General features: G+C 32.1%; 1 protein-coding gene across 1 annotated transcript; it reads right to left on the bottom strand.

Annotated features, from left to right (window-relative positions):
* Nucleotides 1–6,616: 6,616 nt before the first annotated feature.
* On the bottom strand, nt 6,617–11,714 carry LOC117167780 (translocon-associated protein subunit gamma). The gene is made up of 4 exons (XM_033352956.1): nt 11,404–11,714; nt 7,145–7,272; nt 6,973–7,064; nt 6,617–6,886 (listed from the first exon to the last, which is right to left on the bottom strand). The coding sequence occupies exons 1-4, from the start codon at nt 11,531–11,533 to the stop codon at nt 6,688–6,690; spliced, it is 549 nt and encodes a 182-aa protein (XP_033208847.1). The 5' UTR covers nt 11,534–11,714; the 3' UTR covers nt 6,617–6,687.
* Between the last annotated feature and the right edge of the window lie 874 nt (nt 11,715–12,588).

The raw sequence follows: 12,588 nt of genomic DNA, 5'->3' as shown, positions 1-12,588 counted from the left end.
AAACAGGTGTCCAGAAATAAACACTTTTAAATCAAGCAGTTTTTATCATTTCCGTATGATATATGTTTATAGACAAATTTACGGGAATCTTCAAATTCACATTTTTATAGGTTAAAAAATGTTGACAATCCAATTCCGCTTCAATCGGCGAGATACATATTTTGTACACAAAACAATTCTGATGAATTCCGTTTCGTTTAGCCCCTTCTTTGACTACACTTCAATCGCATTCGAATCGTTTCGCTGGCGCTGTACTCATTCCAATCGCTCTCGTTATCACGTTTCGACGTTTTTAAGCATTGAAATGATATATACAAATATACGATAGAAAACAAATGGAAACGTTTCCATTGTAACCAATTCGAACCTTCTTATCGGGTCTTCATTTCCGATGTCCGTAGTTTAAATTATATCAGTCTGCCGACATTTATAAACACAATTAAGCACGTGTTCACGAAATTTCTTATCGGCACCGTTACTCACATTATTGACGTCGTTTATATTCCTCCAAATGCAGGTTTCAATAAATATATCGAACTATGTGATATATTCAAGGATGTCATAAATTCATATCCAGATGCAATTGCAAATATTATTGGTGACTAACATTCCCCACGCGATTTGGAATATAAATTGTAACCAGGCTCATAAATGTGTCCCAAGGATCGGTTCAGCTAATAATTTTATAAAATGAATAATGTTCTTAAATTCTTTAAACATGAAAAATATTATAATTTCATTAAAAGTTATTATGAGGTGACTCAGTTTAAAACTTGGTAAATTGCGTATTTATAAGCATGTATACAATTTAATCAGCACGGATAATTGCAAATAATGTGATATTATAATGAAGCGCCCTACCGATAGAAATCTCAGAGTATATGCTAAAGATTCTCAAGGCTTTTAGAAGCTCTGAGAAATTCTCCGCACACTCAGTTAGTGAGCAGAGGTTAAATTTCTAAATCATTACTATTAAAATTAAATGACAGTTATTTAAAACAATAAAATATATTAGACGTTTATTGTACGTACAGTGAGGGCTTTACAAAAGCGAAGTGTATTTGCCTTCATCGGCAGGTAACTTGCACCACAAACCGGCACTTGACACCTGCATCAAAACAAACGAACAGAACCTCTCTAACTTACGTCAATTTGACAAACTTTCTCACTTGCATACTTTTCTATTTATAGGAAGAGCACAACTGCGCACTCGCGCACGAAAAATTTCAAATCTTCCTGTAATCTGCATACCACTTGCGGAAATGTGTCTATTCCTGGTAATAAGCGTATAATAAAGAAAAATTAACATTTTCGGATTTCAGCGCAAAAGTGAGGATTATTCTATTATTTTCAATGCGCGATTTTTCCATCTGGCTAAAATGCCACAATAAGACTAAAATACCTCATAAACTTATTCACTTCTATTTCCATAGCAACTGCGACACAGTTTTCCGTTCTTCAAAAGAGAACGTGTATTTAATATATTTAATTCCTTCTAATTGTACCGGTAACGCACCTTACAGAAATATTTTTTATTCCTCAGAAGTGGTCAAATTTTTATTTTATTTAATTCCTTCTAATTAAATTCACAAAATATGTGTAATAAGTTGTTTCAATTCCTTCATGCGGAATGCAAATTCTGAAATTTTAATTCTCACCAATTCAACTCTGCTTCTCCAGAGTTATAATTATTTAAATTTACACATTTGCATAGATTTCTTTCTGCATTTTTAAGACGTTTAAATAAATTATTAAAATAAATTTGAATATTTTTCGAATTTATAAGTTATAAAAAGATTTAATAATGAAAAATAGGTTAAATAAATGCTTTCGTTAAGTTTTACTAAGTCGATTGAGAGGAATAGGATTTGCACTTTTTCTGTTCCCGTTGGGGGATTTTTAGAAGGAGGAAAAATCACGTATTCATAGGAATACAAATTATTAATTTTTCTGAATTCAACGCTTGCTACCGGGTTGCCAAGTGGGGAAACGGAGTTAGGTCTCCTTATTATTCCTTCGTGAATGGATCACAAAAATTTGCAGATGGCCTTGCACAGCTGTACGTTATATTTTAATTTTTGTTTTTGATACTTCAAGCTAGGTCAGCCGACATGCTTTAGGCGTTAGGAATGCGAAACTTATAGGGATCGAACCAGCGGGGAAGAAAAATTTTCATCGTGTGCGATTATAAATAGAGTAGTGATGGTATAATAGTAAATAATAGTGTACTTAAACATGTGAACAAATATTAGAATATAATGGTAATAATATAATAACAGAAAAGATTAATTTTTTGCGGTGAAAAATCGTTTATCGTTTTATAGAACTGTTCTCTATAGTTTTAAGACTTCTTCGATATAGACTGTATTCAAGCTAGAATTTTAGATTTAATAGAACTATTTTACGTTTTTCGTAACCTGACTTTTAATGGAGAATACGTCACCGCGGTATAATACCCATGTAGAAATCCGGTAGATGTTATCTTATCCCAGATAGAACCCAAAAAGTACCGAGTATAAACCATGCCCTATCCCGACTACAAACCAGATGCAGATCTTGAAGGTCCCGGACGAGAGCTAGATAGAAGCCAGAGATAAAAAAATCTATCCAGATAGAATCCGATCAAGGACCGGGGACAAAATCCGGGTCTAATTCCAATAACGCCAGATAAGAAGCAACTACCATCCGGTTCTTATCTAAGTTCTATCCGTCATTTTAAGCAGGGGCTCTTACTTAGATTTAAGCGTTATCTTTAGTTAGTAAGTTTATATTTACGAAAGAGTTTTACCCGTCCACTGTTTTAAATAAAAAAATAAATAAATTTGTAGTTCAATTTAAAAAGTTTACTCTATGATTCCTTCAAAATAAATTATAAGAAGACAGAGACAGGGATGTAGCCAGCCGTAGGGCCCGACGCCCCCCCCCCCCCGAAATTCCGCGAAACCGAACATTTGTCTATAAAATTAAAAAAATCTAAACTATAACTACGTTTGCCCCTCCCCTGAACCAAATTTCTGGTTACGAGCCTGTTAAGAGATTATAATGCAATATTATTGTATTAACCCTCTGATTGCGCCGCTGGGTCCGTAGGTACCTAGTGGTACAGTAGAAGTCCGACAAGTGTACACTCACCTTAAAACGTCATCACACGTACAGCACGCACACTAATTGTGGTTCTCCCACTACGTGCGCTATTTTGCTAATGATTTGCGTCCAGGATTTACGGACGCGCACACCTAATATCGTGCTACTAGAGGGGGCATCCTATAAATCCGCAATTCCTAGAATTTTCCGCCCCTACAGCCCCGAAATTGGAAAGTTATCGAACATGTACTGTAGTACAAAAGTGAAAATTCTGAAGAAGATAAGAACAGGGGTGCAGGGTAGAGGTCGCTAAATTAGATGAAAAGTCAGCATCTATTCGAATTATAAGCATTTAAAGCGCTTTATGGGCATATATTCAGAATCTTCAGATTTGAAAAACAAGTATATTTTTTTTAATGATTAAATAACTAATAACACGACCTTACAGTTGGAAGTGTACAGTTTATGAATCATTACGATTTTTTAAATTTCCGTATTCCTGACATTCTAAAGATTTTATTTCATTCCTGAAAAATATGTATTCTAAACAATGTTCATCCCTGAAATATGTTCTGGGTACCTACATATCCAGGTGCGTCATGAACGGGACTGTAGAAAAAATACCATAAACTTGATAAATTACATGTTTTTATCAAGTCTATATTAAAGTTTAGGTTTTTTCTACTTAGTCTATATTAAATACTATTACGTAAAATGAAAATACATAAATTTAACATAAAGGTATTCAGTATAAATAGTGACTGAAGTAGCACTTCTTTTCAACGTGGAACATATTAAAAGGAATTATTGCTACTTCAAATTTTACAGTTCTGTCAGTAGACACACCTTTCATGATTCTTTTTAATTCCATACTTACATGCTGTATTTTCGACTGATTTAATTCCCTCTAATATGTCCATAGTTATGTGCATAGATTCTATTCGTTTTTGTGGATTCCTTCATTTTTTAATTCCTCTCAATTCGCTTCCATTAAATTTTTTTTAGTCGATTTAAAAGAATAAATTTTGCTTTTTTTCTACTCCTTGGTGGAACTTTCGACGGAGGAAAATTCATTAATTAATGGGAATTCAGATTCTGAATTCTTCTCTTCTTACCGGGAAGACATTCTCGCTCGTTTCCCAGATCGCGTCGCACGAATGCATCGTTGTAAAAAACTTCGGAAACAATTGTTTGAATTCAACCAAAAAATTGCTGCCGACTCCTACCAATAGAAATCTCAGAGTATTTTCAGGCGAAATAGCCTGGCCGGTTTGAGACTATCTGCAGGTTCGATTTGAATGATTTAGTCTCAGAGATAGTCAGAGAGATTTGGGTCCTTTTAAGAGTGATGCGACGGTAATCTAATGTGGTCCTCTTGTATTCGTCACGTACCGGGCGTGTAGAGTTATTTACAGTAGTTGGCGGTCGCTTACCCGACTCTCTCTGTTTAAATTTTTCTACAAATTATTAACACTTTTTTTTAATTGATGAATTTTCTCATTACATTTATTTATAATTATAACTTATATGCGATTATACAATTTTTGAGTTAAATTAAATTGTTTTGTCTTTTTTGGCGTATCACATTCCATTTACGAAAAACGTTGTATTAATTCCAATTTTAAACATTAGAAAGAAAAGTTAGATATCTTAAGTCATCGAAACCCGTAGCTTCCGCATTATTATGTTTTAGGCTGTTAAATATGAAATGAAAAAAATCTACTTCTAAATTTTAATCCTAAAGCTTAACAAAGGACCCTTGAGTGTCGGCCACTCTATTGATTTAGCCTCCCTGGCGGACAGAAGGAACCGAATGGAACCTAAGTACCCGTGAAGACCCCATTGGGTTCCCATTCGGTTCCTTTTTAAAAAAACTGGAAAAACAGCAGAATCAACTTTTAAATTGTTGAAATTTGGATTCTACGTTAAATTTCCCTATAGAATGTCACGAAATAATCGCACTCGTTTTTTTTTGCAACGGTAAAAAGTTTAAAAAAATATAAGACGTACAACGCCTGTTGACTGCTACACTTCAAACGCATTGCCTGTAAGTAGCAGTCAACAGGCGCTATACGTCTTATATTTTTTCAACTTTTTACCGTTGCAAAAAAAAACTATTGCGATTATTCCATGACCTTCTATGGGGAATTTTAACGCAGAATCCGAATTTAAACCATTTAAAAGTTGATTTTGCTGTTTTTTCGAGTTCTTTAAAAAGGAACCGAATGGGGTCTTCACGGGTACTTTGTAGAGGCTCTATTCGGTTCCTTCGGTCCGCCAGGTCTCTCTGCTTGTTATTTATGATCGAATTCTTATTTCAATTTCAGCCTCTCTGATGGTTATTTATGATTGTATTTTTATTTCAATTTCGGAAAGGACATGCTAAAGCCTTCCAAACATTTAAACGAGCTACCTGGACCTTTAAATAAATCGACCTGAGTGCCTGCGGAGAATTTCTCAGAGCTTCTCAGAGCCTTGAGAATCTAGCATATACTCTGAGATTTCTATCGGTAGCGACGCAACAAAAAATTAATAATCAAAAGATCATACAAAGTTGCTGACCAAATTGCTATCATTTACAATCGGTAATTCATCAGTTATCACTTGCGGTGAAGTCGTGCCAACATGTATTTCAAAGTCCTACTGCACTTGCTGGTCCATTGCCAATTTCATTAAACTACTGTTCAATTATGATTGGTGCGGCTGTACCGGAATTAGTTGACCTTTTATGAATTTTGATTGGAAAGAATAATTACAAATTAACGCTGTTATTGGAAGGGGAAAAGTGTCTCAACTCCTCCTAGAGGATCTCTAATTCTACCTAGCTGCTTCCGATAGAGTTCGATTTTCTATCACTTTGACAGATCTGATTTTGTTTCGTGAAAAAGATATTTCAAATTTCTTGACTGGAATGAAGGGATTTTTAATCTAAATAGATATTTACGAGTATTTCTCGCGTGCAGATACATACTGAATCTACGCGTATAAGTTAGCGAAATATTACTTGAGTTATTCGTTATTGTAAAAACAAATATTTCGTAACATAGTTTTGTCAAGAAAGATGGAAAAGATCCAAAGATATAAGGCAGGTTGGATAATAAATGCTCCTCCCACAGCTTTGGCAAATTCCGGGACTTCCATTATGATTTCTCAAACACCACTAGCGAAGTGTTCACAAGTTGTTCGTTTGCAGAGCAATGTTTTTGTGGGCACTGTGACAAGCGTGACAGCTAGATGAATAACATGACATTGGTACTCGGACCATTAGTCATGCCTCTATGCGCAATTAGCAAATCATGAGAAGTAAAGCATCAATTTTCGAAACGTAAACACGTACACCTCTCCAAATAAACAGTGCCTAATAACATAAATGAGGAATCTCATGGTATTATCCGATTACAGTGTTCGAGGTTAAAACAACAGCACTATAAATTTTACGTCAAATTGTAACTTTTTCTCAAATCAAGAAAGTTTCTGCTGCAAGGATAGCCAAAGTATAGCCAACATTGTTTCACATTAAAAACAACGATTATGTAGTATAAATATAAATTTATTTACGAATGTAAGTCTTACGATGAACAACTACAGATTTGTAGAAAAATCTCACTGGGATCCAGTAGATAAGAGAGCTAATAAAACGCTCGTCGCTCCTACAGAGAATACGTAATTGAAAGCAGGTGTCAAAGTTTTGAGGATATAAAATGACGACAGAATGACGAGAGCTAAGAAGAGAGCATTGTTGTAGAAGATAGAGAAAGTTGTAGCTTCATAATCTGCCACCTCGTTCTTCTTCCATAGAATTCTGGAAGAGAGGCAGTTCATTTGTTACTTTTTACTTATGACATGATTTAGAAGCTGTGTCATGATAAAACAAATATTTGCAGTTACCTCTCGTCCTTTTCTTTCTTGCTCATTTTCTTGTCTTCGGCCAACTTTCGACTCATTTCTCGCGTGACTGCATCTTCCCGCTTTACCGCAATCTGTAAGTAATAAGTGATTTAGTTAAGCAAATATTACAAAGTAACAGAATTTTTCACCTTATGAGTAATGTTTTAATTACCTTGTGCTTCAAGATGAACTTTGTGTTCTTGTAAGCTTTGGAAAGAGCGTAAGTACTCAACAGTGTTATCAGAACAAAGGAAATCAAGTTGGCGTACAGATCAATGAGGTGTATCCGCCAGAAGAGCCCTGAAACAAATGAACAATCGAAAAAGTAAATTACATATTTTTATGTAAATTGTACAACTTTCTGTTAACAAAAAGCAAAATAATCATGCAACTCCTGACATCAATTAGCAAGTGAATTCGATTTTTTTATTAAGAACCATCGACATGTTTAAAGAAAAAAAAATAATTTTTTTATCCAAATTTTTTTATTCTCAGAAATCTCGTTTAAAAGTTAGGATGATAAAAAATAATAAAAATGTATTATTAAATAAAAAAGAACTACAGCAGTTACGAAGTATGCAATTTAGATTATCACACATATGATGAAATAACAGAGAACTTTCTGCGCAAGGAGCCACAAAGTTCGACGTCATAAGAAAGAACCATATTAAAAAGCTTTATAAAATTAATATAACTTTAATGCACGAAGGTACGTAAATTTTAATAAACGTTGTCATGTGCTTTGCAATAACTTACAGAATATATTGAATAGAATACTCATGTATATTATAATTAATAAATTTATATTACATTTAATAAAGACTTATATCAAATTGAATATACATGTGTGTGAACTCATTTGCATATATGGGGCATTACTTCTCCCGTATTGGATAGATGTTTATTGAGGGGGAGAGGGGTGAAAATTAGGGATTTTTGTAGATATCGTCTCATTCAGCAAGTTTTAACTCTCCTAATGTTGATAAAAACAAATTTAGTTTAGTACACAGGGTGGCCGCTTTAATGAAAGAAAACAATTCACGGCCATTTCCGGATTCGCAAATATTTTTCACAATCAATGAAACTAAAAAAATTAAACTCTGAAGACAACATTTTTTTTCATTTGAAGTAATAAAAACTGAACTACTAATAAAACAACTCAAAATTTCGACTTGTCCAAATGATTAGGTACCATCTCAGGAGGACGAAATAAAAAGGTGCTATTTCGAGTGGCGAAACATGGAAGCTTAAGAATCCCATATAAATAATATTGGGAGCACCAACGCTCTCTGAAGTAGGAAATCTTTTTATTTAGTTCTGCCTAGACGTCACTTTTTTATGTCGTCCTACCGAGATGGCACCTTGTCATTTGGACACGTCGAGTTGAAGTCTTGAATTTAAAAAATTTTTAACTGAAGTTTAAAAGTTTTTTAATTTAAAAATTCTGCATTGAAGTGCTCAATAATTTACACGTGTAAAATGTAAGCTATTAACACTTTTCAATTGAACAATTTTAAATTAAATTCAGTTGAACTGCCAAATAAATTTTTTTTTAACTTTTATAGATGAAAGAATTCAAAGATTCAAAATCAGTTCCAAAAATATAAATCCATGTTATCATATTCAATGCCCTCAATTGAAGAATCAATCAATCCATTGGAAATTTTTAAAAATTATATCATTTTTAACAATTTTAGGCTAGAAAAATAAGAAATAAAACCATTAAATTTCTTTTTATACACTGAAAATTCCGTCAATTAAAAGTTTCTTTAATTATTTAAAAATGTTTTTCAGAACTTCTAAACATATTTTAAAATTGTTCGAATTTTTCGTACATTTTTTTTTTAATTCTGCCAAATTGAAAAAATTTCCTTTAACTATTCCACATTCATTTTTAATAAATTTGCAAATCTTTCTAAATGTTCTTAATTATTCCGTTCACATTAATTTTTCAAAATTCTAAAAAAGGTTCTAAATTTTGGTTCGAAATTTCAAATTACGTATTCTAAACTGAATGATATCATAATTGAAAAATATCACAATTAAAGTAATTATCTAAAAAATGGTGGAAATTAAAGTTGGAGACTTTTACTAAAAATTTGTCAAATTCCCCACTAAAAAATAAATTCACTGTCATTTCTCGGTCCATAAAATTCACGGTCATTTTCCGGCTTTCCTAGTTCAGTGTCCACTCTGAGTACACTTACGATAGGATTTTGCACGTCTATTAAATGTATGTCATTTATCGTTTCCAGAAATAATAATACATGGCACTTGAAATCCATGGACAATTTTTAGTATTTAAGATAATAAATGTTTTTCAGACACATATCATTAATATTCAAATACCAGCGTTTTATTGTTCTAATAATTTTAACATAGGATCTTTTATAAATAGAATAAAACATTATTTCGTATAAAATTTAAAAAAAATTCAAATGCATTATTCACTATAAATAAAAACAAAATGAGTTTGCTAACATAAAAGATGAATGTTTAACCAAATACTTGATTTCTTTAAACAAAATACATTAACTTCTCAACTATATAATTGAATGTTCAACCTAAAAACATGAACTCTTAAGAGAAAAGAGTAACAGTTGATATTTTAACCAATAAAGAGGAAATTTCATCTAAAAAGAATAATCAATTTTAACATCAAACAGGCTAAGATTAATTAACTAAAGATTTACCATTCAAGAAAGAAAGAAAATTTCATCTAAATTATTGACCCTTCAAGCCAAAACATGAATTTTCTGTACACAAATTGAATTTTCAGCAAAAAATTAATTTTCAACAAAATAGTTCAATTATCAATCAGAGATGAACCTTCATTAAAAAAACACCAGGTAGTTTAACATATACACAGGCAGTTGAATTTTCAATTAATAAAGATCAATTTTAAACAAAATATTTGAGCATGCCACCAAAAAGAAGAATTCTTAAGATTAAGATTAATTTTCAACCAATACTTAGAAATAGAAATTTCTACTAAGACAAAGAAATTCTTAAATCAGACAAATTTTCAAAAAGAAAATAGTATGCATTTTAAAATAGAAGTAAATTATGTACGAAATAGTTAAATTTTCAATAAAAAAATATTAGTTTTTAGCAAAACCGCTGTAGTTTTAACCAAGAAAGTTGCAATTTTTACTCAAATATATTAATTTTTTCATTAAAGCAAAATTTTCAAACATATAGAAAAATTTGCATCTAAAAAAGTTGGTAGTTTTAAGGTTTCAACACCAAAATATGAGTTTTAAATCAAAAGTAAATTTTTTACGAAGATATTTGATTTTTCAACACGAAAAGACTCATTTTCAACGAAACAGTTGAATTTCCAACCAAAAAGGATAATTTTTAAGCAAAAATTTTTGAATTTTCAAATAAATAATAAAATGTATAAACTAAAACGATAATCTTCAGACGGAAGCAGCTGCAAAAAAATTAATACTAGTTACATAAATTACTAACAAGAATGTTATATCAGGGTTACTGCAAAACACAATTTAAAAAATTACCTAATTTGTCTCTGTCCAAATTTTCGTTACCCTAGCCATTAACATTAAAATGCCATAATCTTAAACTTGTAATACTTCGTCCCTAGAATCTTTTATAAACGGAATAAAACAATTTGAAATTAAAATGGAAACATTTGAAATGTATTCTTGACAGTTATTTAGATTTATAGAAAGTTCCTCTTTTTTTGTTTAATAAATCCCAGACCAATAAAATTTCCTGACTTTTTGTAAAAATCTTAAATTTCTAAACAATTACTGCGATTTCAATACTACATATGCCAAGTTCTAAAAATTACTTGAGCTTTTACGTAACTTTAGTACAGTCCCTTATCGCAATTAAGTTTCGGTTAAATTAGGACTACACAACACACACCCATGCATATGCGTATTTACTATATATATATATATATATACATATCAAATTGGGGTACTCTCATTTCCAGGCCATATCTACTATTTACTTGAGAAACATAAAATGTAAAAATTTTATAATATATCTTATTATATTAGATGAACTTGAGACTTCTTAATTCGCACTTTCAAAAAGTTTCAAATGCCCATAGAATCGAATATTTCGTAACTCCGACTCCATTTATCCCTTTATCCTCCATACTGTTTATTATGATTCTTAAATTAAGATCTTTCAATTATAATACGAATAATTAATGTGGTAAAGGGGCAGAATTTAAATAATGAAAATGGTACAGATACGATTCTGGTTTATAGCATAAAATTTTTTTTTTCAACTTATGGTGAGTAAACCTAACCTTAAAATCTACTTTAGAAAATATGACAAGCGATCACTTAAAAAGTTGAATAACTGATTTAAAACAAAAGCCTTATAGATTTAAATATTAGATAGGGAAGGGACACCTCTTACAATACCACATATGTTTAATTTCTTACTCACAGATGGGAATTGCTGAAACGATTAAAGCATTGCCATAAAACAACGCTGAAGATTTCGTCGAAACATTTCTCGAGAAATCTTGAAGCAAGAGTTCCTCTTCTTTCGTGAATGCCTTCGATTTTCCAGTCATAGTGATGTTCTTCCTTTCCTTGACTCTTTGATCTAATTGGAATAAACTACTGGGAGGAATGTAGCACTCGTAAATGCATGAAGATTCGCCTTTGACAACTGGGCAAGTGGCAGGCTGCCTTATGACGACACAAAGCGCATGCGTAGAATGTTTTGTGTGGTGTGGAACTGTGTGGAACAAAGTTGACACGTGTCTCGTGAAACGTCTGTGACGTCCAACTCGGATGTCGACAATTTATAATTTAGTTTTGATAGTCGATACGGAAGAATTTAACGTTATCTATGTCGCGGTAAATTTAAAATGTTGTTAATTCCTCTTCTATATTGTTCACTATTCGAGTTCGTTGCTGTCTTAGAACATAAGTTGTTCCCCTGGAAATAAATACAAAGGAAAAACAAAGGATTCACACGAATAAAACACTTGTTAAATTCACTTTTGGGAACACTGGTTGTATTTCGCTTGCACAAGTTAGGTCGTAATGAATTAAATTTCGACGAATCACAACTTCACATGTTATCCATATTTTGAGTCACACACTCACAATGTTTAAACGACGAACCGAAATTAGTTTTATTATTTTATTATTTGTCTCTTTTTATATTCTCGATATCTAGGTTTAAAGATCACAACAATAATGGTAAAAAATATGAAAATGCGAGTTTAAACTCGCAAGATGGTTTTTGCGGAGGTCCGAAATCGATTTTTTGTTCGAGAGAAAAATCTAGATCTGTCTAAAAAACGGCGCGGAGCTGGTTTTATATGGCTAGGCCACGCCTAGGAAAAATTGGGTTAGCCTATCATGGGTCATAAAATTGAATTTAGTAAAGAACTAAGCCAATCGCAATTTAGGAAGGAAAGTTTGCCCACGCCCTTATTACGCAAGAAACCCGGTTTAAAATGGTTATGTATGGGAGGGGATAATAGTGTAGAAAAGAAGAGTTTCCAGGAAAAATGATAAAAATCTTATTTGGACCACCCTTTGTTAAGTGATTTTAAAAGGGCAATTGGGCATGTCAATTTTGGTTTGACATTTGGCTTTCAGATGTCGATTTGTT

The sequence above is a fragment of the Belonocnema kinseyi genome, chromosome 2 (assembly GCF_010883055.1).
Source record: "Belonocnema kinseyi isolate 2016_QV_RU_SX_M_011 chromosome 2, B_treatae_v1, whole genome shotgun sequence".
NCBI classification, from domain to species: Eukaryota; Metazoa; Arthropoda; class Insecta; order Hymenoptera; family Cynipidae; genus Belonocnema; species Belonocnema kinseyi.
The sequence above is the reverse complement of the archived record's forward strand: the minus strand, read 5'-3'. Positions and strand labels throughout refer to the sequence as shown.

Coding starts and splice junctions, on each gene's coding strand:
- LOC117167780 (XM_033352956.1), bottom strand. CDS start 11,533: ATGACTGGAAAATCGAAGGCATTCACGAAAGAAGAGGAACTCTTGCTT. Junction 7,273..11,403: donor CGTTTCAGCAATTCCCATCT/GTGAGTAAGAAA, acceptor CATTTGTTTCAG/GGCTCTTCTGGCGGATACAC. Junction 7,065..7,144: donor AGTTCATCTTGAAGCACAAG/GTAATTAAAACA, acceptor TATTACTTACAG/ATTGCGGTAAAGCGGGAAGA.